The 26181-nt window shown below is 39.6% G+C and overlaps 1 protein-coding gene across 4 annotated transcripts in view; it reads right to left on the reverse strand.

Annotated features, from left to right (window-relative positions):
• Positions 1-26181, reverse strand: part of KIF13B (kinesin family member 13B) — a 123013-nt gene that overhangs the window by 30327 nt on the left and 66505 nt on the right. For all 4 annotated transcript variants that reach the window (XM_021389479.1, XM_021389481.1, XM_021389480.1 and 1 more), the window contains exons 13-32: positions 25932-26066; positions 24060-24190; positions 22790-22876; positions 21485-21675; positions 20282-20492; positions 18673-18835; positions 17574-17720; positions 16957-17106; positions 16161-16289; positions 15025-15195; positions 13959-14116; positions 11889-12021; positions 10880-11026; positions 8762-8791; positions 6999-7098; positions 6555-6681; positions 4951-5006; positions 3656-3780; positions 1913-2089; positions 252-344 (exon numbers count right to left, since the gene is read on the reverse strand). In XM_021389479.1, the coding sequence (XP_021245154.1) occupies positions 252-344; positions 1913-2089; positions 3656-3780; positions 4951-5006; positions 6555-6681; positions 6999-7098; positions 8762-8791; positions 10880-11026; positions 11889-12021; positions 13959-14116; positions 15025-15195; positions 16161-16289; positions 16957-17106; positions 17574-17720; positions 18673-18835; positions 20282-20492; positions 21485-21675; positions 22790-22876; positions 24060-24190; positions 25932-26066 (2661 nt within the window). The remainder of the gene's footprint in view (positions 1-251; positions 345-1912; positions 2090-3655; positions 3781-4950; positions 5007-6554; positions 6682-6998; positions 7099-8761; positions 8792-10879; positions 11027-11888; positions 12022-13958; positions 14117-15024; positions 15196-16160; positions 16290-16956; positions 17107-17573; positions 17721-18672; positions 18836-20281; positions 20493-21484; positions 21676-22789; positions 22877-24059; positions 24191-25931; positions 26067-26181) is intronic.

Here is a 26181-nt window from a genome sequence, read left to right on the forward strand (position 1 = left end):
CATTTATTCCCCTTTCCTTTAAAATGCTTCTTCAAGGACTTAAGCAAATGGATGCTCACTCAACAAAATACATACTGACACTGACAAGACACACGTTGCTGCTAACTCAAAACATGTAAATAAATTTGCTTAATCTTTTATAAGAACCATAGTTTATGCTTCCAGCAGCAAGAACAAGCACGCTCAAAATGGGGACACTCAGGAAATTAGAGAATCTCAGCCAATTTCAGATCATTTGAATTCTTATTCACCTCTGGAATATTTGAGACTATCTCAAAAGTGACACCACAGCCAGGAATGGAACTTCGGTGAGACATTCTTCGGAGGAAACTCTGTGCAAAACCCTGTGGGAGACAGAAAGGAAATATTTCTTGCTTAAAGGAAAAAACGTTATAACATCCTCAAGTGAAATAAGTACAGCCGACAAAGAAAGAAGCCCAAACCCAAAAGACTAGCCAACAAATACTCAAGATTTGAAGATTTCGACTTGGAGACAAATCATTTGCTCGTCTGTATTTCAGATACAGAAAAAGAATTACCTTCCTTCACTGCAAGGTGACCGTTAAACCAGCACGCAATACATTTGCTAGTTCTAGATGTTTTTTGTTTTTTTTTTTGTGGAGCCCTAGGTGACTTGTCTTGAATATTGACAAGTACAGGCATTAAATTCTTGACCAAAGAGATCGTTATGAAGGATGATTTAAGGGGGCATGGTCATTGTTTATGCTGACTTGGCGCCTTGCAGGGTTAAGAACCGGACTGTTGAATTAATGCAGAGATGAGTCATTCAAAGATGCTGCTGAGACAAACGCCCGGGAAAGGTTATCGATGAGGATTTTTCAGAAAGCTAGCAAGAAAGTTAGCCAGAAAGCTAGCAAGAAAGATTCGGTATTGGATAACAGTAAAGAAAAATAATTGACAGAATCTGCAGAAAGCAGAATTGATGAAGACTTAACACAGTTATAACTATTGGCAGGCTCAACCTACTGAATAAACTCCTCCCACTGTGTATTACTTAAAATTCCCTGACCCTTTCTGAGAAATAGCTGTTGCCTGAGAGCTGTAGTTCTTTCTTTTTAACAGTAAAAGCAGTTTACAGTTGCCTACAGGGTTCCTAGGTGTGACCACACCTCTTCTGCTCCAGATTTTAACTACAGAAGTGCAAACAGAGTAACAATTCAGGCTCCCTGCTTTGTCACCATCATTGCTAAGGGAAGCTGCATTTTCAGGCAATGCTGAACAAACTCTCCTCTTCCTCACCACCTTAAGAATAAGATATTTGTCAGAACACGTTGCCACAAATGGAATAACAGACTTCTGCTTTCCACTTAGGAAGCATCCTACTCTCACTTACACAGCATCAGAAGTACAACACAACTGGAAAACACAGAAGACCAAGAGCGATTGAACTTTGAGAAATTACACAAAGGGATCTCTGCTCCAGCTACTGCTTGCTTACCTCTAAATACCTGGATGAATAAATACAAATAGCACTAATGTGTGAACATACTATAGGAGCAGGGAAACACACAAGTTTCTTCTGATGCAGTTTTCTGTAAAATAGGAACTCCAAGCTCATGGCAAGTTATGTTTTTCTACTTTCCTCAATGAACGGGGATAAAGCAGTTACTCAGCAGCTAACAAAAATAATACTGAGTCTCCCATATACTAAGTTGCCGTCAAGCATTTAAAAAAAGCTATATTATCATCCACAACGTAAGAAATACTATGAAAACCATGTGGCAGCCTACATCCTCCCACAAGCTGTTAATACGTTGCATTCATTCCGCTATAAATGAAAGGAGCTACAAGAAAACAGCCCCAGCAGAGTCCTAGAGCACAAACCTCCTCCTCCTGAGGCAGTGACAAACACAGGGCAGAGTGAACACAGGAAGGATTACAGAAGATATACCTGTCTGCCATAAACATTGACACAGATGCGCTTGCGCAGCACCAACTGCATTTCTGCAGGATGGCTGAGCTGGACTGTGGCTCTCACAATGAGGTAAACTCTTTCATCTGCTGCTGTTCCTTTACTGAGCTGGATACAGTCGTGGACTGTGGAATCCCACGAGGCTTCTACTTTCACCTGCAAAGGAAAAAAAATGTATCCTCTAATAAGCATAATTAGGTGTATAATTAACTGCAATTAATTAAGCATAATTAAGAAAAATACATAATACATAAATTTTGAGAGTCAGCTTCTCCATTTCACTCCCTATGAAGAAAAATCCCTGCACTTTAGAAGAGGCCATTTAAAAAATCAAGATTAGTTTGCCAAATGAAGATGTTGGGATTAAAAATGCCAACTTGCTCAAACTCTGGAACATTTCCTCTTGAAAAAAAAGACCTCTGAATGCCCAAGGTTAGTGCAAATAAATTTTAAAATATGCAAAACTTCAGGACCATTTGGTCTAATTCATTACGATAAATCAGACAGCAACTGAGATTGCAGTGAAAACCTTCCATCACACTACACAAACTGCACTTGGTATTTGAGATCTCAAATATTCGGAATACAGAGTTATTTGGGAACTTTGCTGAAACATTTCCATCAACACAGCAAAATCTGGAACTTCTCTTCTTGACTGCTAAAATATAAATTATTAGAATCATAAAGACCACAAAGAGCAAGTCCAACTGCCAACTCATCACCGTTATGCCCACTCAACCACGTCCCTAAATGATTACTTAATAATTTCTTAATTATTATTACTGAAGTTTTAAATATTTTTTCTTGAAATCATAAGAAAAATAGTTTGATAGCCATCCTTCCAGGCTTCTAAAACGAAAGAGAAAAACAACAGGAAACAAAGCCAATTGAAGTCATTAGGAATAATGCTCATCTACGAACATAAAAGAAATAAGTTTCAGGCTAAGGTAAAAAAAAATATATCCAATTATTCTAAACCTTGTGGCAGAAATTATCCAAGAGTTGTGAAGTTGTAAAACAATGAGCTATGTGGTAAAACGGGGACATAATGTACGTAACCGTGCACAGCTAAATACGTTAACCATAACCTTAGTTAAGACTGCTTGTTTTTTCAGCTGAAGGCTTTCATACTCTAACTTGAGTTGTTTTTTTTTTTCTTTCTTTCTTTCCCAAATGCATCCTCAGAATTCCAGCATTCTGTAACAACTGGATTTAGATGAAGGAAGATTCTTGAATTTTATTTTTCAAATCGTGGTTCAGCTCCTATTCCTTGCAAACAAAAATTGTACAAAAAAGCGTTGTATACTTTGTAGGCTGTTTGTGATGCATTATCTTCATGTTTTAATATATCACAGAATCATAGAGTCACTGGAATTAGAAGGGACCTTTAGAGATCATCTAGCCCAAGTTCTCTGCAATGAACAGGGACATCTTAAAGGATGGGTGTGAAAAGGCAATGTCACATCCATTTTTAAGAAGGGTAGACAGGACTACCCAATTAACTACCAACCTGTTAGCTTCACACCTGTGCTGGGGAAGATCATGGAACAGATCCTCCTGGAAACTATGCTAAGGCATGTAGAAGAAATGGAGCTGATACAGGACAACCAGCTTGGAGTCATCAAGGGCAAGTCCTGCCTGACCAACCTAGTGGCCTTCTATGTATAAAGCAAACATCTAAAGACTTCTGAGCTAAACATGCTAATCTGTATCTCTACTTACCTCACTATCATGATGTTTTACAATCTGCAGTTCAAAAAATTCCTCCTCTTCTTCAGCAACAAGAGTCGCATCCCACCCCCCTGCTTCTGGGTCATCAAGGTTATCCTGGGAACTGAAGTCATCAGCTAGAAGCAATGGTGAATGCAGAAGGAAGAGAAGATAAAATCATTTTCCTTTTTAAAAACACCCAACAAGTTATTAATTCTAATTATTTCTATACGGAAACTGTGCACAAAAATGTGGGAACACAGACTCAAGTGAGACTTATTAAGTACTCTCTTGTGCAGGAAAATCCTTTGGTTGTAAATATCCCTTCCCTTCCTTTTCATTCCTTAAATACCCTCAGTTCTATTTTGAGCACTGCTTCTCAATTATATCAAGTACATTGCTTGGTTTTATTAGTTAGGTGATTTTTTTTTTCTTTTATGAAATAAAGAAGAGCTGCTGGTTGAACAAGTAGAAGTATGGTACATTTAGACCATGATTAAATCTTTAGCATGGTTTTCAGGAACATGCTCAACCTGCTTAAGTCCCTCACCATCAATGAATTATTAACTAGCTCCTCTCTGAAGCCCTTCGATATTTCAATGTGCCTTTTGAGGTAAATAAGCCATAACGTGAACAGCACTGCAGCAAAAACCTCATCCCCACAGGCAGAATGCCACCTCTCCACTCTTACCTGATGCTTTTAACCCGAGCACAAACCCTCTTCTAAACATCATAACGAGGATTTGTTCAACCAATCAAGCACTGCTAGCTCCCTGGTCTATTTGGGGTTGTCCATTTCTTGTCTATGATTTCCTCATCTTTCATAACAGTATCTAACCAAGTGCATCACATTGGATCTTGTATTTGAATTGTCAAGGCATTTATTTTTGCTATGCAGACATTACTAAGAGTGACTTCATATTTTCTTCTAAGCAGCTGATAAAGACATAATATAGCACCAGTATAATAACCTTGCAAGGCCTCAGAAGGAGCATTCCCAATGATTACTTTTTTCATTACATCATCTATCGCTGTTCATCCTGTTGGGTGTACTCATTTTACTATTTCATTTTTACTGATCAAACATCTGCAAAATAGTAGAGTTATTAAAATGCATGGTCCCTTCCATATATAATGCTGTGTGTTTTGAAACATCCAGCAGTACGTTTCAGTGAAAAATGTGCCATTTCAAATTAATCTACCTGATGTTCCAGGCATTTCATCATGTTCATAGCTTTAAATTCTACCACATTACTGGCTGTACAAAGTTTGTTTCAAAGTACTCTGTCCTTTTAAGAGCCACTTACCATTCAAGTCAAGGAAAATAACAGGAATGTGAGTTTCCATACCAGGCACGGGAGTCCTAAAATGTAAGACAGTGACAATGGCGGCATTTAAATTAAAGCAGATTTACCCAGCACACGTACTTTATGATAAAAGCTCACGGAATATTACATTCAGTACAACTGCAATTCCAAGTCAGACCAATGATAACCTTGCCAAACAGCTTTATTTTAATTTACTGTTGCAGATTCAGTCTCAACTAAATTGGTACTTCTTTTATACCAGCTCTCTTACTATTATTATATTCTTTGACCTCTGCTTTCAGAAATGTCTTCTCCCTCTAAAATGCTAATAGCAAAATTAAGTTTACTTACTCTGACATACACATTTATGAAATGCAAACCCCTCTGCATTATTGATGTCAGTGAAGACAGCAGAGTTGGACAGAAAATCCAGCGTCAAAGTTCTCAAGCTTCCACTGATGCTGCCACAGTACTCAGTTGTTTCTCTGTCTTGTGAAACACATCTGACCAAGAGCCCAAGCAGCCACAGAAAGCTTTCCTTTCACAATGTGTATTGAAGGATAACACAGGTTGTGCTTTGTTTGTTTTTAAAATTGAGTATTCTGTGGCCTTGCACTTCAAAGCTACAACATTAATGATGTGCTAAAACGTAATATGAAGCATCAAAGACATTTTAAAAGACACCTAGTTGCAGTCTCAGCTGTAGAAAGGCTGTAGCCATCTCATGACAAACTTGGAGTTAATGATTTTACGGTGAACAAGAGCAGGCTGGATTTTTGTATGATGTATAAGGTACTAGAACCACACTGAACACTTCCTTTGGAGAAAACGTGTTCAAAACAGATTCTTCCCCAAGGAAGTTTCCTGCAGCTCCACTGTTTTCAAACCTAGCCAAATACTTTAATGTCAAAGATAATGCCCCTCCAATAAAGCATGCAACATTGTTATGCTTCAGAAGTACTAATTTTAACAAATCTCCATTTAAAACTCCGTGACAGCCAATTCCATCAACAAACATTGTCAGAGTTTTGCTCAGAAAAACACTGCAAAAAGTTGAAAGCAACCAAAGCTGAGGTTTGAAGCCAAGCAGCCTTGCTTCCTTATCGGCAGTTGTTACTCACAGCTGCTACAGTAGGGCAAGCTCAGCCTAGTGTAATTTACTATTTTTAATGTTTAGAAAATTACATGGAACACTTGCTGACTAAACAAACTCTGCGCTTCAACCAGGAGCGCAACAAAATGCTCCCGTAGATGCAGTTTTATTATGACAGAGCGGCCTTTTAAGTGAATGAACTAGGTAATTAACATATTAGCTAATTTTTTAAGATGCTAAGTGCAGCGGTAATAAATATTGATTCCGTTTCTTCAGAAGGTCATAATTACACTCTGATCAATAGTAGTTTCGTTTACTAAATAGCATTTCTGGATTTCAGATACACAGCCTAATAAAATAATATAAGCAAAAGCCCTAATTTTAACAACTTTCCTCATGCAGCGCACAGAGACCAGATTAAAGAAAGCAAAAAATGGCAACGATTCAAGCCAGGAATAAGCCATGCATCATTTTTACATTCGATCTTGCATATGGCAATGTGTGTTCGTACCACTCTGCTGGAGCTCCAGGGATCCCACTGCCTGCAGAAGGCACCATTACAGCGTTCCTTTCTTCAGTGAGCGTTAGCCTCATCTCTAAAAGCTGTGCCTCCCGATCAGCATCATCCTCTGTTTTATCTGGGGAAGCAACATGTCAGTGAGGACAACAGAGAGCAATCCTGACTCGGTGCCATTATCTTGTGTTGATGTTATGCCATCGTAATAGAATCAAACCCGCTCTGTTCAGAAGTTCAGCACACGAAGAAGCGCACAGCATCGAAAACAACTAAATTTTGTATAGGCTCCTCCAACTTTTGTTTCACTGAAAGCAAAGTAGTGGTGGATTCAGAGATTCAACACTTCGCTACCTTCTTTTCTCGATTTTACAATACATTAGAAGTGCCTGTGCGTGTCTCAGCCTAACACTGTTGTGATCTCAAGAGTATTTTGCTTACCAGGCTTCCCAACGAGTTTCTGCAATTGCTGATCAAGGTACTCCTGACGCTTCGTTAAGGCACACAGCCACTTCCGACGGAGCCTCTCCAGATCCCTATCCTGTACAGAGGAAAGAAGTCATACTAAATATTGACTCGGGAAAGCCAGTATTTCCTATTTGTGGCTTAAATGTTTCCTCAGCCCTACTGTCCATCTTGTACACAAGAAGCAGGTAAGAAAGAGAGAGCAGGCCTCCACTAAATCACTTCACTCTTCTCTACTCTTTTCTTTTTCAGAGGACAGCTTAAACAGCAATGCAGAATAGCTGAGGCTGGAAGGGACTTCTGGAGGCTGCCTACTCCAGCCCTGCTCTGTGCTTAGAGCAGGTTCAGTTTACAGCAGCCTGCCTGGGATTGTGTCCAACTGGGACCTGAGCATCTCCAAGAATGGAAACTCCAGAACATCTCTGGGTAACCTGTTATAGAGTTTGACTACCACTAAGGGAAAAAGGTTTCTTAGCATTTTAGCTTGCCAGCTTAAGGCATTTCTTTTCCTCCAGCTGATTATTTTGTGCTACCCAGTGCTCAGCTGAGCACACTTCACTTTATCCACCTTCTTTGCTCAAACCTAATCAAAAATCTTGGCAGCCATGACCTTGTAGCAGAGCTGGAAACCCCAGCTCATATTCATGGCTCACCACTCATGCTCACTGTTTAGCAGCCTTATATTATGAATCCACCCCTAACCCAAATCATGCCGTTATCCCTGGTTATGGCATTTCTACCTGAGCCTTTTAGAATATTTTAAGTGCTCATGTCCTTCAAAAAATACCTATGTATCTGCAAGAACACTCAGTTCATTTGTCTCTGATACGGAAATGCTCAGAAATGATGTATGACACTCTGTATGCAGTATGTTGGGTGCCACACAGATGAGCTATCCACTCTGGGATGCCTTTAGGGAAGCATCTTTTACAGCAATAACAGTTCGGTTTCATTCCACAACAAGCTACAACAAGCAGTTTGTCAAGAAAAACGAGTGGATGCAAGATTATAAACTACATTTTTATTACTCACCTGCAGACCCCCGCAAGTATGCAGGAATCTGTCAGGGAGCATTAAACCTAAATACCTTGTTGCTCACATTATACTAAGTTGAGATCTACAATGATGATGATGTGTTTTTGCTTAAGTTATTCATAAGACGGTGAAGCATACATCACAGATATTGCACCTCATCAGTTCTCCTGTTAGGTTCATGTTACAGAGACATTACATACATTTGAGAAGAAATCAAACCACCACTGTGCAAATTTCAGTATTTATTTCACTGCCATCTTAGGGTTCTAGGAACAGAACCTCTCTTGCATGTCCAGGGGTTGATTACTCGGTAGTGTATTCCAGGTGTCCTACATACATTCACAGTGTGAAACAGTATGAAGCATTTAGATTGCATTTTTCAACACCACTGTGCCTATTCTTTGTCTACATTAAGAACATTTAAATCTATCCATAGTTTGTCAAAATGAAGATTCCTTCCTTCACTCAAAACAGAAAATGAAAAACAACTGGACTGTGCTTTTGAAATATGGGTTAAGATATCTTCTTTTGTTTCTACCTCTCTAATCCACCATATGGCTTTGTAGCATAACACCCTATGCAAGTCTCAGTTTTTTACTCTCTTTAGAGGAAAAGCTCTTGATGCAGCAAAGATAAAATGCTGATCTTCCTTTAATACGTTTTAATCTGAACATATCGAAGTTTGTAATATGAGAAATTTTTACCTGGTAACTGTCCATTTCATCTTCTTCTTCCTAAGTCAAAACATGCAAAATCACATTAATAATTTTTTTTTGAACAGGAAACATATTTAATGCAGAGGGTACTACTATTTTAAGCAATGTTAGCAATCACCTGTAAAAGTCTGAGTCAAGCAGTGACCACAGAATTAAACAGTGACATCCCAAAGATTTGCTGCTATCAGCAGCTTGTGTCTAAATACAATTGAAAAATAAATGTAAATTTCACATGAACATAGCTACTAAAATTCTTCATATATGGAAGAAAGAGGAATACTTAAGTAGCCCTAAGAAGTAAGCGTTAAAGCAGAACAACTTGAAACCTGTTGACCCTGGATAGCAAAGAAAAATCTGCTTTTTCACCTGCAAGACTTAAGCATGAATTTTACAAAGTCTGACATAAAGGATTCAAGGCAAGTTTGCTGTAGCATACAGAGGAGAAAAATGTAAGCATTTAAGCCAGTTGCTGGGGAGGTGGAATAACTGTCTGCAACACCAGCAGTCACAAGGTAGACTTCAGACATTTTGATTGCCATTATTTTCTGATGGGAGACACCACCTTTTGTTCTTGACGTGCATCACAAGCAGACCCGTGTGCACTGAGAGCAGGCACAACTGCCACTCCTGCACAGAGAACGGAACAGCAGCAGTGTCTCCAATCCTAAGTGATTACTTATCTATTTAAGCAATAACAAGCCACTGGAGCCTACTTTTGTATCTTAGTAATGAAAGCAAAAATCTAGCTAAGCTAAAATTAAAAAGCCATATAGAAGAGGCATTTTCTTAGCTCAAATTCTTTAGAAAATCTCCCACATTCCACAGATACTGATTTACTTGTGATACAGAAATGCTAATGAGGGGACTAAAAATCCAGATGTTCAAGTCAGAAGGCTATTATAAGCAGCAGAATTAATATAACATGGTATTCAATAGCTCTTTCCCATGTGGGTTATCAGCGTCAGAGGCAGCTCAGGCTCTTCCTCAAGGGGAGCTCAAGTCCTTCCTCTTGAAAGAACTTACTACTTTGTGCTTTGCCAGTTCTGTCTGGTATGGCTGAAACTGGTCAACAGATGAGAAATTCCCTGGGGAAGGAATAGGGTGAGACAGACAGGATGCTCATCTGGGATGCATTTCCTTCTGAAATAAAGAAATTACGCATGCATCTGGATGTTTGGGGTGTATATACATTGTGGAAGGCTGGAAGATGTCCTGCAAACTACCTGGCATTTAGTTGGCTGTATCTCAAGCAGGGGAGCTAACCAAGCAAATCCAAAGTCTTGCTTGTTCTGCTGCACGTGCTGCACTCAGAACGACTGAACTTTAACTTAGCTGCTGGGGAAAAAGTCACACGGTCATAGAACCAGTAGGAGCACCACAAGAGGACAACCTTCTAAAACAGGGCAAGTGAGGCAAGCGCTGCCATCAAAAGCCAAACACCAGCTCAGGCACTCTCCCTAAAAGCAGCTCAATGTATCTGCACATTAAGATGAGATGCAGTGCTTCTGAGGTCATCAAACAACTGGCCAACATATAATAGGGGCCAACACAATTCTGATGCTTGTAACCTGTGCTATTTGAGTGTATGTTCTGTTGATTCACCCTAACACGAATCCATACAATTACTGTCATATCTAATACTTGAAGTAAAATCGACTGGACAAGTACCTAAAGAATTTTAGAAAGTTTGGCTTTTGCTTTCCTTTTTTGGATAGTGTGCTAAGGGTGCTTCCTATCCTTAGAAGCAGCGTAGCCCAGAACAGACACAGAAGTAGCATTCCAAATAACCTTTTTTGTCACAGAAAACGATTTTTGATTAAGAGGAATGTCTTCTAAAACACTTTCTGAATGATGTGGTTTTAGACTATCCGGCATAATCCACAAAATCAGCTATCAAAACCATTCTGACAATTCTTGTCCTTGCTTTGCACACATACATAAATCCACCTAGTAGGTTAAGTAACAGCCTCCCTGTCCCTGCTGCAAATCAACCAAAACTTGAAAGCAGAGCAGTTGCCTCCAGCTGTAACAAACTTGGGGCATAACTTTAAGCTTTTACATATCTTGAAAATATGAGTTGCTTATACGACATATTCAGACTCTTACCTGATAAATTTCAGGTACTTTTTGTGACTTAACATGCTTTATTTGAACACAGCCAATTCCAACAGACAGTATTGACTCCTCCATCAGTGGCAAGGTCCCAGATTCCTGCACAGATCTCACTTCAACCTGAATTCTTCGAGATTGCCCCTGTCCAAGAGAATAATTTGAAATGCTTGTTAGCAACAACAACAAAGTATATAATGTTGAAATAGAGACCTCTACTGGCAGTCATTTGCAAGCAGCATTTTATTATGCTCTTGTGAGTACTGTAATCTCAGTGACCCACTGTACAGGAGATACCCTTTCTGTTGCAAGCTCTTATGCTTACAGGATTCAGGTATTTATGGGGAAAAAAATCAGCATTCAGCAACTCTGTTTACTTTTTCTGGAGGATTTTCAAAACATATAACTATAGGACTTTATTTTTAATAGTTCTGAAGGCAGAAGGTAGGATCTCTTACCCATTAGACCGTTAGAAAATAGTCTAATTTGATAAGCTACCGAAGTTTAAGTGACCTTTTCCTGACTCTGCTCTCCTCAACTTTAAATTCTTACCTTCCTTCTGATGCTATCAATACTGTTCCTTGGTAAAATCCATAAGAAAAATCAAAGCGGCTGGGGAGCTTAGAGGTACAGCCTGCATCTAACTTTCACTAATTCCTGGTGTTACTCTGGCAATAGCTTGTCACTTAAAAATGTTAAGTGCTTAGCTGAGCACTAACAATGTAATGCATGTAAAATTCAAAATAAACGAATAGTTGGCTGAAAGCATCAAATAAGGGAAATTTGGACCTCAAAAAATTCCAAATAAGTCTATGATCATCTTTACTTAAGAACTTCCACATACAAAGTTTCACAAAACACAGAAGGACTCCACTTACACAAGCTCATACTCCACATCTAGGCTTGACAGCTCCTCGGACACCATCCCTCTACCAACACAAAACCCAGGCCTCTTTGCTTCCCACAGTCTCTTTTCACAGCTGAAATCCTGCATGTGCCACCTTACCTGTCTGAGCTGAAAGATGCCTCCTGTGCAAACATCCTTGGCAGGAGTCACTTCAACTGGGCAGTATTCCCCATTCTCATTCAGCTCCAGAATTTGAACCCAGAGTTCTACTTTTCGGGTTACTTCACTCCACCTGCAAAATAGATCAAGTGCTGTTTCTTTTTTTTTTCTTTTTCTGCCGAAAGAAAAAGAGAAGGAAAGAAAAGGAGAGAAGGAAAAAAAACCCAGCCCAACCACTGGCCCTGACTGAAGAAGTGAAAGAACACCTCCATAGATGGCGTTTGTGACCACACAGGGTTATTAGTTATGCTAATAAATTTTAAAAATAATAAATTTTACTGACAATCCTTTTAGACAAACATCAGAAATGAGCCTTTTCTTCATTGTAATAGCAAAACCAATTCCACTAGATTCTAACATGTAAGCTCTGGTCTTTACTATCCGATCTACAGAGATCCAGTGCTGTTGATTGCAATCAAATCCATAGAGAAGACAGCAAAATGAAAACGACATTGTCTCATAAGCTTTCAAGACTGAAGGCATTTTCCTGAACTTCATCATACTACTGCCTTCTCTCAAATTCTTCCAAGAGCTTAAATTCTAATCGCCACTTTTTAGTAGCTCAAAATTAAGAAGGAAGGAGCTACTACTCATAGAATCATAGAATCATAGAATGGCCTGGGTTGAAAAGGACCTCAAAGATCATCGAGTCTCAACCCCCCTGCTAAGTGCAGGGTCGCCAATCACTAGACCAGGCTGCCCAGAGCCACATCCAGCCTGGCCTTGAATGCCTCCAGGGATGGGGCATCCACAACCTCCTTGGGCAACCTGTTCCAGTGCATCACCACCCTCTGCGTGAAAAACTTCCTCCTAATATCTAACCTAAATCTCCCCTGTCTCAGCTTAAAACCATTCCCCCTTGTCCTATCGCTATCCACCCTCACAAACAATCGATCCCCCTCCTGTTTATATGCTCCCTTCAAGTATTGGAAGACCACAATGAGGTCTCCCCGGAGCCTTCTCTTCTCCAAGCTAAACAAGTCCAGCTCCCTCAGCCTTTCCTCATAGCAGAGGTGCTCCAGCCCTCTGATCATCTTGGTCACCCTCCTCTGCACTCGTTCCAAGAGCTCCACGTCCTTCTTGTGCTGGGGGCCCCAGGCCTGGACACAGTACTCCAGATGGGGCCTCACAAGAGCCGAGTAGAGGGGGACCACCACCTCCCTCTCCCTGCTGGCCACTCCTCTTTTAATGCAGCTACCAGACGTAACTATTTTGTAACACACAGCTTCTCTTTGCCACATTTTCCTTATTTTTCTTCAAAATTTTCCTGTATATGCCCTAATACTCAACATGTTCAGCAAATTCTTAGGCTGGAAATAAAAAAGAGAAACAACTGCCACTAAATTAAGTTTCAGAGCTGTAGTCCAATAGGAGAGGCAAAACAACTTATGTTAAAGAAAATGCTACCAAGCTTTAGTCTGGGGATGACAAATGGTTGCCAGTAAAAAAAACCACAACCCTTCAATTTGAATTACTGTATAATTGCAATATTTACCCTAATTGAAGTAACTGGTAATACAGCTCTTCCAATGGAAACATTAAAGTGATAACACTTCATGTCCAAGAACGAATAGGAGTCTGACCCTGAATAAATACATCACTGTACAGTCAGAACAACCATCCCGCTGTTCTAGACCTGATAGCTCTTTCTGGCTCAGCTCAGAACAACAATATAACAAAAAATAATCAGCTTACTATTTTCTGCTCCTTTTTAAAACACTACTAATGCACATGGGTTTTTTAAATAAAAGGGTCTTCCAAGTCTTTTGAGTTTAACCACGTTTAATTTAAAACAGGGATTTCTTCTCTGTCACTTTTTTTAAACCTACTGACACACCACATGATGTTTTCACAGTAGAGAGTCTATTTATAATAGCCTAACAGATACAGTCTCAAACACCTGTTTGTTTTTTTTCAGTTCATTTGACTACCTATCTCAAACCTGCTTCAAAATTAAGTCCTTCAGACAGTGATTTTCCAGAGTTTTAAAGACATACTTTCTACATTTACCTGTCTCGAAGGCTTCGTGTTTTGGCTTGAATTATTCCCAAATCCCACAGGGTTGGATTTTTGCGGTCACCACTCTGCTTGTGCCCATATACTTCAATTGCCAGAGCACCATCATAGAGATGTTCCATGAAGTCTTCAGAAATATTTACAGAAAACTCCTGCAAGTGACAAACAGGTTAATGACTGTGACCACACAACGCTGACTTAGGCTTCGAGACTTACTGTCTTGATTTTAATGTAAGGATGTTGTAAAGTTACCCTAGTCCCCAAGACATAATGTAGAGGAAAGGAAGAACTGTCATCTTGATTTGTAAAATCAGGAGGCAAGGCAACAGTATAAGACTTTTAAAAATAAAATTCCAGAACAAGCTGTAAAATGACCACATTCTGCTCCAAGTCCTGATCCAACCTTTAAAATAAATGGTATGTTCTAAAACTTCTAATCAAACTCCAAACTCATCAGAGGGCACGAGATCTGCTTTACAAATGAGTGGAATTAATTGCTCTGTGTGATAACAAATGAGAGGAAGAACAAGACAAGAACTCAGGTGATTGCCTGGGATTAATCTAACTTGACTTCTGACATCTCTAATGAAGATGCCTCCATTTAGCTAGTCGCTCTCAAGTGAAAAGAAGGAAACAGCCTGTTCTAAGATACGCTACCTAACTTCAACATCTACATAAAGATGAAAGGCCACACATCCCAGTACTGCCCAGTTCTCTTCACTGATGTCAGTGGAAAGTAATGAGGTCAGATGCAGACATATACTTAGAAGGGTGTCACACTTCCACTCGTACACAGCTGCATTTTTCCTCTGGGTAAACTAATATAAGTCTCTTTGCCAAACAGACTGCCTTCCTTCATTAATCTACTTCATCATCTTCAGTGATTTGTGTACATATGAATTGTGTATTACAAGGACAAGTTCTTACTAAAAATGTGAGGTATCAGCCCCACAAAGTGTAATAATGAGAGCAAATGTGCACCCAACAGTGTTATGCAAGCATAAGCCTGCTTTACCTGCCTATAGTTTCAGTAATAAAATAGAAAAAAATATATTTTTACGTTGCAGTGATCGAAGACAACCATGCATCGTGGCTCCTTGCTGATGGGGGATAAGGAAGGATCCACCTCAGGTGCAACATTAACTGGCTCCAGCTGATCCCAGAATGTGTATTTGCAGAACACAAAGTTGGAGAGGTGCTGTGGTAAGCCTGTTGCCTGAAGTATTTTAATCTAGAGAAGAGATGAGAAACAAAGGAAAGAACTTATTCATCAGGATTAAATTCTCTTCATAGAATTTGGAAGTTCATTTGTTAGAACAATGTTCTTCTGTTCCCCTGCAAAGGATAACTAAGAAGGTTTATTGGGAATATAAAGAAGTTTACTAACGATGCATTTCTGCTGTATTTTGAGTGCATCAGCTGAAAATGGCCACTAGATGTCAGCAATCACATATTTTTGGGAATAAAAGCACAGCAAATTTTAGAAATACACTGAACTATTTTCGATATAAATTATATACTTATGTATTTGTTTTTGCAGCAAAAGTTATAATTTAAGAGTAGAAGACAAATCATATACTTCTACCAAAGTGAGCTCCTCCATTCTGCCAGTCCCTTCTTTGCAGATATTTTTGTCCTTATGTTAGAAATGATATAAAAAGAGTCCTGACAACACAAAAGTAAGGCTCATTCCCCCCCATCCCCCTTTTTAATGAACAAATAAAGCCAGAATTTTTGAAAACATCTATTCTAAACAAAGCCATCGTATCAACCACACTTGATGTAATACATTTCTATTCACCTCTTGTCATACTAAGGTCAAATAAGTTTGACTGCCTCTAGTGCTTCTTTACTTCTATCTGGAGATTGGCCTAAGTTGCATTTTACTATCACTGTGAATTTCCAGTAGATCCTTCTAGCTCACTTGCTTTTTATTATTAATAAACAAAACACGTCTGCATATATTTCACAAAATATTGAATATTTAGGGAGAGAAGAATTGAGAGAATGATTCACAGAACAAAGGAAGTCTATCAGATTCTTTGACTGCTTTTAAATTAGATATTACAGCTCCAGTCCTGGTACACAAATCTTCCATATCTAATGTCCAGAAGGCACTGCACCAGGGGCTTCATTATTTTAAGATGGGATGAAAAGAGAGGTTAGTCACGAGGTTGGGATATATCTGGAACTCACCCTGCAGACAAGTTTTCTCTCCTGAGTGTCATTTTCATTTGAATAATCTGGACTATCCTCACCACCAACCAACCTGTCGTCTATCTCTCCGCTCACTCGAACAACTTCAACATGGAGACGACCAGATACCTGATGAAGAAGGAGTACAAATGATACGTGTGCCAGACAGCAGTGACAAATTCATCCCTTTTCAGATAACTACAACCAATGTTTCCAGGCTGCCAGCAGACATTTTCTTCCTTTCTATTGTCTTGCAATGTTCATTTGTAGCACCAGATAATGAAGGCTTGGAGCAAAGAATGTTGCTGTAAAGCCATTTTCTTTTTTAAAAATCATCAGGCACTACAGGGACTTTGGGAACAGTATGTTGCAATCTCACACACCATCCCATCAGTCTCTAGAGAGTCTGCAAAGTGCATATGTAAGGCACAGAGTGCACACAGAATGTTTGCTCTAGCTGTCTTTGAAGATTTTCTATTGTATTATATTTAAGAGCCTTTTATTAACAGTAGTCTGAGAAAGGCAGTAGGCCTATAACTTATACTGGTTCTAATATGTATTTTGGGCTGCTTCACTTTGGAGAGTACACACAAAGCTTTTTTCTTTCACAGTCACTGTGCTGGGATCTGAAGCCTCAATAACTCAAGTAAGGTATGATGGGACTTGCATAATCCCAAATTGTTAGCAAACATCTTGTGCACAAGAAACCAGAAAATATCTACTATATACTGGTATTAACATCCACAGACTGTAAAAAAGCAGCTGAGTAGGGATAGATTATGGAAAAATGACAAACCTCTCCCTTTTGATTGATGATCGGAACAGCATATTGTAGCTTCACATCATAGAACAGGCACTCAAGAAAGACATTGGCTACTCCGATAAGGCTGTGGTTCTCCTGCTCATCGTAGAAGGGATCAGCTCGTCTGAAGTAAGCTCTCATCACCTTTAACCAAGTGCAGAAAAACGTTAAGAAAAACAAACTTTTCATGACAGTTTTCCAAGCGTTACAAAACTAGCCTAACAGGACAAAGGGACACAAGAAAGAGGCCAGATTAAGTCACAAGAAGAATGGAAACGTGATTTCAACTTTGGACAGAGTATTAAGGCTTGTCCTCAAGTTCTCCAACACTGTCAGATTCAGAAAAATATAACTATGGTTATGTTTCCTTACTGCACTGAGCTGTGCATGCAAACAAGCAGCAAAGTGACAAGCTAAGGGTTAATGAAATGCTGAAGATTGCTTCAGTACTAGCAAAGTAAAGGCTAGGAGATACTGTTACCTTTCCCTTTTCCCTCCATCTCTCCACCACAGTTCCTCCAGAACCAGAAGATTTTCTTACATCTACTTAACCAAAGAAGTTAACAGGAAAATAATTCTATTGGCACAGGACTGGAGTAATTTTTACTTACTGGGTTGTCTTCCTCACAGTCTTTCCACTCCTGGTAAAGATCCCTCATGTCTACTAATCGATTCTCCAGCTTTTCCAGTGACCAAATCTGTTTGCCTTTCCCTTTCCTCCTCACCTGAATAGCAGGCTCGCTGAGAATTGCACCTCTCTGAGAAACAATTTAAGAGAGATTAATGCAGATCCTATGTCGCAACAATGAAAAACAGTTTACAAACAACAAAATAACTGGGAACACCCCTGCAAAATTTGGATATCTTTTTTTTTTTTTAATCCAGCTTAACCAACCAAGTTTGAGCATGACAGCCTGAATTTGGCTGTCACAGCACGTTCATGTTCAGTCTAACTGCCATGTTTCATCCCAGCTACAGGCAGTGCTTTCCGTGGATGCTCACCTTAGATAAGTGTTAGAAATAAGAACATTTTTGCATTTCACAAATATCCCCAAGTTACAGCAGCTCTAAGCTCTAGTTAAGGCAAATTTCAGCTCCTGAAAACACTTAATGGGAGGGAAATGCATCACAAGGCTTTACTACGACCTGTTTCTGGACATGCCAGAAGACTGCAAGAAAAACAAGTAAATGCGAGAAGTTTCTAAAGCAACTCATAACAATTCCAATCTTGGGATAAAATACATCTACTGTACTGATGATGATGGCTTTACTATCACTAAAATTTTGATCTGGCCTCGAGAACAGAAAGGATAAGACAGCTTAGGTAGCCCGCCTGCAACAGAGAAGTCTGGGTTCTGTTCCTTCCTTTCAAAATTCTTAAGATATCTGGAAGAAATCACCCAAATTCTCTCAGCTCCAGTTCCTCCGTGTACAATGGGGATGTCAGTAATTTCTCACCTCACTAGCATGATGCAAAGGCAAATGCCTATAAGGTGACAGCAAACACATTTAGTAGATGGATTCTACAAGGATTTTATCACCCTGATGGATTTTATCACCTAATCTACATGGGCTTTGTCACTCTGAAACAGAAGCAAATGTGAACTTCAACATCAGGGCAAACTAGATCATTAGTCAGAATAAGATGAATATGAATTCGGAGGGGCAAATTTTGTGAACAATACTTTAGCTCCATTATGGCTACATTACCTTACTGTTGGCATTAAGGCTTGAAGCTGGGATCTGGAGGGTGACTTTATACTCTGTCCTCTTATCCAATTCTTCTCCAATAAAATTGGCTTCTCTCACATACAAATTGGCTTTAACAATTTGCTCTCGCAGCTTTCTCAGGCTGTGGGTCAACATTTCTTCTCTGAAAGGCAATTTGTTGCATGGAAAGACAGAATAAAATGGCATTTTGGTATTGAAACTGACTGCAAAGCACAGGATCACTTGATGGGGAAAGAGTGAATACTCAGCTTTTTAACACAAAAATTAGGCAAATTAAATGGCATTTCCTCTTGGGGGAAAAAAAGCTTGTCTGTATGAATTTAGTAGTATGGACATCAGCATACTGACAGCGTTGGAGACTTCTCCATGCATCTGCTGAACAGTCAATACTTACATGGCTTATCCCAGAGCTATTCCACCACAGATGTGGATGCTCCAGTTTACAGAGGGAAATTTGTTCAGACATCATGACCCACTTGCTCACTGGTCTCCCTGGCAAGCTTATCAGAGCACCAACTGTGTATGCAGCACCACAAAATATCCTACACAGACAGCTAACACCTTGTTGGACTGCCTCGAGTATTTTGTATTTCAAAAGATGTTCCTTAAATTAGATTTCTGTTTTCTAGTTACATCTTCACCATACTCATTGTTTTAGGCAAAATTTCATCTTCCTCCTGCAGCTGCTCCTTTTGAAAGTAATGCTGGCAAAGACTGTTCAGAGGAAGAAGAAAATACACTCAGTGCAACTGTCTATGAAGAGGAAGAGGACTGTTGCCCCTCTGTGATCGTTACACAGCCCTTGCAGTGCTCTGGATCTAAATTCTTTGTATCACCCTCTAACTCCCTTCTCTTTCTGCACTCTTCTGGCTGCCAGAACCTGCCCAAGTCAGACAGCTGGATACGAGTCAGGAGGAAGAACAACTTTCCACCAGCTGTCATGAATTCACAAAAGAAGAAGATAATAATATTTAATCACAGAATCATAGAATTAGCTAGGTTGGAAAAGACCTACAAGATCACCTAGTCCAACCATCCACCTACCACCAATAACCCCACTAAACCATGTCTCTCAATCCTATATCTAAACATTTCTTGAACACCTCCAGGGACAGTGACTCAACCACCTCCCTGGGCAGCCCATTCCAGCACCTGACCACTCTTTCAGAAAAGTAGTATTTCCTAATGTCCAGCTTAAATCTCCCCTGGCGCAGCTTGAAGCCATTCCCCCTGGTCCTGTCACTAGTTACAAGAGATAAGAGGCCGACCCCCAGCTCACTACAACCTCCCTTCAGGTAGTTATAGAGAGCGATAAGGTCTCCCCTGAGCCTCCTCTTCTCCAGACTGAAGCTAATGCTGGTAGAGTTTCTCCTTACCAACAAAGCAGACACTCTTCCTTTTAAACCTTCCTAGCATTAGTGATCTGATCGTGCTTAGACTAATATTTTCACTCTGTCCTCCCCAGTCATCTGCAGGAGTCTTCTCAGAAAGCTGACAGAACTGTGCAACGCAATTTAAATCTTGCAAAATTCACTGGCGCTAAGGAACTTGAACTGAACAATCCTGCTGGTCAGATTTGATTACCCACCTCTCCTCTGCCCATTGCCGTAAACGCTGTTGAGCACTGGGAGAATGAAAGGAGAACCTGTCCATGCTGCGGAAATGCTGCTTCTCTGGCGACAATCGCCTTCGTAATTGTTCCAGTTCATGCTCATACATCAGTCTCTGCCGTTCCAGTGCAGATCTCTTCTCCTCTTCGTGTTGCTGCTCCAGGCTTTGCAAGATTGACTGCATAGGATCTAGGCAGATGTTGAAAAATAAAGAAGCTTGAACATCTGGGGTCAAATACCTAGTACGCATGAAGTTAAATGGAGAGAGTCAAGTAATGAATACGTGGCAGAGTGGGGACTTGGAAATACGAGATCTGTCCCAGGTTCTGTACTGATGTTCTGCACTGCCTTAGACAAGGGACAAATTACTATGCCTTCATACTTTGCTTCATACAGACTGCAGATATCCATGCCAGGGGCTGCAGCAGCCAGTGAGATCCATTGTGAAGAATGTACTAGACAGTGAACACAGTACTATATCACATAAAAGGAGGAAGAGATTGTATTTCTTTGTAAGGAATGTATTAAAAATGCTGCTGAACTGTGAAGCAAAATAAAGACCCACAGAACAGATTGGGTGAATGATTTAAGAGAGTTCAGGAAAGATTTGGGTGAAAAAAACCCTACTTCCTCTGTCCCAAAATAATGCCAGTCTGGGGCAGCTATGTGAGACCACAAGAACTAAAGAACACAATTTCAGAGACAGAAATCACTACAGTTAATGCTGGACTGAGACATAACACAAGAAAAATAAACAGCAAAGTGAAAACATTCTGATTTGAGGCTGCAGTTCCACCAGCATTCCAGTTTCAGCTTTTTCCTCAATAAGAGATGCCAAACAAAACATTTTGTGGTGGTGTTTTTCTCCTCCGGTGCAAAAATGGCTACAATGAGTCATTCACAAGAAAAATTCTCCAGCAGGATGCTACAAGGGAAAAAGCTGGGGCCAAAGAGTCCCTGAAAATATAACCCCATATTCACAGAAGCACAGAATGGCTTGAGTTGGAAGGAACCTCAAAGATCATCTAGTTCCAACCTCCCTGCCACGGGCACGGTTGCCAGCCACTCAGTCAGACACCAGATGAGGTTGCTCAGGGCCCCATCCAACCCGGCCTTGAACGCCTCCAGGAATGGGGCATACACTCTTGAGCATATTTCCAATAACTTCTGTTGCTTCCTACCATTACTACCAAGTGCCTTCATAGTGACTTCCATCTGGGCATATTCATAGCTGAAGTTAATCTCACTGGACACTTCACTGGAATTGTCTCCATCTACGTCCAGCTGCTCAACACTATTACTGCACTTCATAGAGTTGTCTCGCTCCTCATCCTCATGATCTGATTTCTTTTTCTTCTTTGGCAAATTCAACCTTTAGAAATAGGGAGAAAAATTTAAACCAATACATGATCAACTTTGAGACAAAGGGTTGCTTAAAGAAACATTTAAATTAAGCAGGTTATCCAAATCAGTAGATTTTTCCCTTTTGAAATCTGTTGATCTTGTCTGTTGATTGCAAGTATAATTTTCCTCAGAGTAAACAAGGGACTTCGAGGCAAACTAATTTACATTACACTCTGATAATGCAGAGTACCTGAAGCCACTAATCACACAGCTTATGTAACCATTTTTTTTTCAGTTTTGCCACGTCTGAATAATTAACAGGCAACAAAAAATAGATGCTTTTAAGTACATATTACACTGATTATATTCTTGTGTATTATAAAATATAAAACATGAAAAAAATATAAAAATATAAATAAAAACAAATATAAAAATAAAATAGAGGCAAGTATAAAAGAAAACAGTTATGGTTTAGACTATCATTTAAATCCACTGATTCTTAAGGTACTTCAGACCAGCCACAGAGTGGCTCACACATCTCACACATATAGTCCTTCACAGAAAACTTCTGCCAGTGCTCCTATCTGACACAGGAAGGTCTCAGGTATGTCTGGAGCTGGAATTCCAGGGAACAGAGAACACAGTGACCTTGCAAGACTGAAATCACTGTACTACATAGGTCTGAAACTGCTGCAAATTCCAAAAGGCAAACTATTCAAGTCAAACCTTGGGAGTGATACATTCATCGTGGTAAAAGAGAGAGTACTTAGTATTAATGTTATGCCAAATCGTGCAACACTCTTAGTTACTGAACCAAATTAAAGTTACCATCCTGAGAATTCAATTTCCTCAGTGCGATAACATTACTGATAATTAAGAGCAAGGTCTTCATCAGAAAGGTTGCAGACCCTTGAAAACACAAGAAGTTACGCCAAACTACTGTTCTGAAATTAAAATTATGCACAGTTGCTATGACATCCAGCATTCAAGAACATTCAGTCACCAACATTGCCTTTATAATCCCAATGAAGAAGAAATCACCTTCCTCTGTAGACTGCATGCTCCATTCTCATTTTTACTTATATCTTATGGTGAAAAAGTAAGCTGGTTCAAACTCACAATTTATTTTATTTCTTTTGTACCTGAAAAAGTGGTTGTTTCCCCATAGTATTCTGTCTCCATGATGTAGCTGGATAGGACCCGTAACAGCAGAACCATTCACAAATGTCCTGTGAAAAGATGAAAAGCTAAAGCAAAACCATAATAAAACCACAACAGAAAGCATTTCCTTATTTCAGTACTCTTTGCTTTTTTGCTGCTTGTTAAAGCAGAACGACAGGTTCATGGATTACAAACATCATAGCATCCTATGGCAGGGACACCTCTCACCAGCCCAGGCCCCAAACCACTTCCAGCCTGGCCTTGGGCACTGCCAGGGATGGGGCACCCACAGATTCTCTAGACAGCCTGTGCCAGGGCTTCAACACCCTAAAAGTGAAGAATTTCTTTCTAATACCTAAAGAAATTCCACTCATCTACCCTTTGTCTTCTTTTGATTGTTTAAGCTCTACAGAATTCACTACTTTTGGATAGATATTACGACAGCTATGTCTGGATACCATAATTAGGGCTTTAAAATGAGAAAGAAGGAAATAAATGTCTCTGGAAATAAATACTTCTCTCACTACTTTGAAATACAGACATATCTTTGAATAAGACTTTGGAGAGTTTTCGTATAAAAACAGTTTAAAGACAATAAGCTAATTAGAGAAACTACCTCTATTTCAGAGTCAGAATAAAACCAAAAATAGGATCTCTCAAAATAGGATAACAAATTTGAAGGGAATCTCAGGATGTCATCTAGTGCCATCTCACAGCGGGATCAAATACGAACCAGGATAGAAGTGAAATTCTTGAATTTTGTGACTCTAACAATAAATTACTGGAGGTGCTGACACTGCATGTCATTTTGTGATCAGTTTGAATATACCACCTGCTTTTCAAGTACTGCTACTTAATCAAATAAAGCAACAAATACTTCAGCTGCTCTTTGCATATCAACAGATTTCCTAGAAAATTAATTCAAATTTTGACAGAGTTTAATCTACACAGCTGCAAATCAGTGTGTATCTACTTGCTGAAAGCAGAAGCAATTTACACATCCTCTCTTTGAAAACTTAGATTATAAATGCCATCACTGAAAGAAATCTCTTTAGAATGAAATATGTGAGCTGACAGAAGAGTAGATAACAATTCAAACAAAACCTCAAGCAAAATACAAGCGATAGAATTTTCTTACTTCCTACTATCTGGAAGAGTGTGTCTTTTCAGTTACCTTTTTGCCCACTAATCACAAAATACTAGATAAAACTACAGTTATTACACAGCTAGATCTGTGCTTTGTTCCTTTACCTAGTATTTTTTTGAGGCGTTAACATAACCTGTCCTTCTGGGGTGATGTCTATAATGCAGTGCTCAGGAAGAATTCCCATTCCACATAGCTGGATGTCTTGGGAGTTGTCTGATCCTATTAACGTGTGCTCCTGGGAAAATTAATTCAGATGTTAGCAATGGGTTGCAAAGTTTCATTAGTTTTAACACAGCCATTCTCCTTCTGGCTATAACTTCAAAATTAACTTCCAAAATCTGAAAGCTGTTCAATGCTTCCTGCAAAGGGAAAAGGGGGAATGAAACGTTGCACACAAATCCTCATTATTTCTTACAGCAACAAGTAGGGAGCGCACAGGAAATTTCATGGGTAACAGTTACATCCAAAGATGAAGAAGTTTCTATAATTAAACCATAGAATTCAGTGCCTCAGGATGTCGTGGAAGCCAAAAGAATAAAGGAGCTCAAAGAGGAATTAAGGCAGGTTCACAGTGGTTAGACCCAGGGCTATTACACAGGTTCCATTTAGATCATCCTCTGGCTTAGTAAATCCCTGAAGTACTTGAGGGACAAGGAACTTGGCAGAGGAACGAGCACTCTGCGTGTGCTCCAGTTCATCTATTTCTTTTTGAGGCACCTCTAAGCATCTGTAAGCAATTCTTGAGGAGTAGATACAATAGATAGGCGAGATGAAGTTCTCATTTGGTGCTTTTATAAGAACGAACACATTAAAGAGAATGTGGGCAAGATACTTAAGAAGTCTTCAGCCTGTTCTTGTTATGTGTTCTCAACAAACACCACAGAGATCGGCTCTGCTTCAGTAGTGGTCGGTTCTGAGGCAGATTTAGCATCCTGAGTCACACTCTGGACACCTACAGGCAAAGCACCTTCAGTTCTTCTCCCAAAACCTCAGCTCAGCTATTTTCTTTTTCTTTTTTTTTTTTTTTTCTAGCAGAGAAAACAATGAAAAAGTTTTCCTTCGCTCTCACTGAGACCCCATAGAGCAATGATAAGATGACTGATAGAAAAGAGGATCCCAGATAGACTGAAACAAAACCATCTTCCAGCCCCGCTGCTAATGCTGTGGCTGCTTTCAGAGTTACTATACACCACTTCAAAGAGAATGATTTAATGTGAAGCTCAAACTGCTGGAGTTTTTGTGCTGCCAGGTTATTAGAACTTGTATTATTGTATTATATTGACTTTAAAACAGCTGTCTCTCATTTCTCCTCCTGTCTCCAGATCACATCTACGTGGTTTGTTAAACTAGAACAAACTGCCCCGTTGTCATAGTGCAGAGTCCAAAAGCCACGTTATACATTTTCTGTTTAACATCAGGAATGGGCACTGCACATCAGTGCACAGAACTGCAAAGGCAGAACAGAACTTGATTTTCACTCCTGGTGAGCTGCATGAAAAGGAACAAGAATACATTTGATAAGCTGAAATCAGTACTCAGAATTTTGATTACATGTGGTAGCAAGCTGATTACTGATATGTCCAATCTTTATGAAAATCACTTCTCTGGGTAAAATTCTGTGAAATTTGAAAAATGGAGGATACTTTATAAAAGAGAACACCTCCAAATTTCTTTAAATATATAAATATTTCCGGAGTTGAACTCAGTGATCCCTACGAGTCCCTTCCAACTCGGGATATTCTCTGATTCTATGAATATACGTAAATGTACATATATATATAAACCACAAACCTTCCTCTGTGACAGAGGACTACATTTGAAATAAAAAGGTCACATTCATATCATTCTAAATGTAGCAGTGAATAGCAGGGATTGTTTCAGATATGCATTATAATAACATGCTAAGTACGTCTATGTCAGTGGCATTAGAGTCCTACTTCTGTTAAAAAAAATAATACATCAGTATTTATTTTTACCTTCAAATAGTATACCAGGAGTTCATTGAGAGCTGGGTCTGCATTCAAATTAACCAGGAAGCACTTATTATCCCCAACTTTTATTCCAGAAGATTGAAGCGATATGCCAAGGCTTTCCAGCTGTTTCTGACGCTCCTGCAAGAGAGCAGCCATCAAAACATCAGGCTGATTGATGTCCAGCCCCTAGGAAATACAGTCCTACCTGCCAGAAATCACAAGACAGAACGAAGGGCAGCTCCTCAAGAAGAAG

Source organism: Numida meleagris, chromosome 3 (genome assembly GCF_002078875.1).
Source record: "Numida meleagris isolate 19003 breed g44 Domestic line chromosome 3, NumMel1.0, whole genome shotgun sequence".
Lineage (NCBI taxonomy): Eukaryota > Metazoa > Chordata > Aves > Galliformes > Numididae > Numida > Numida meleagris.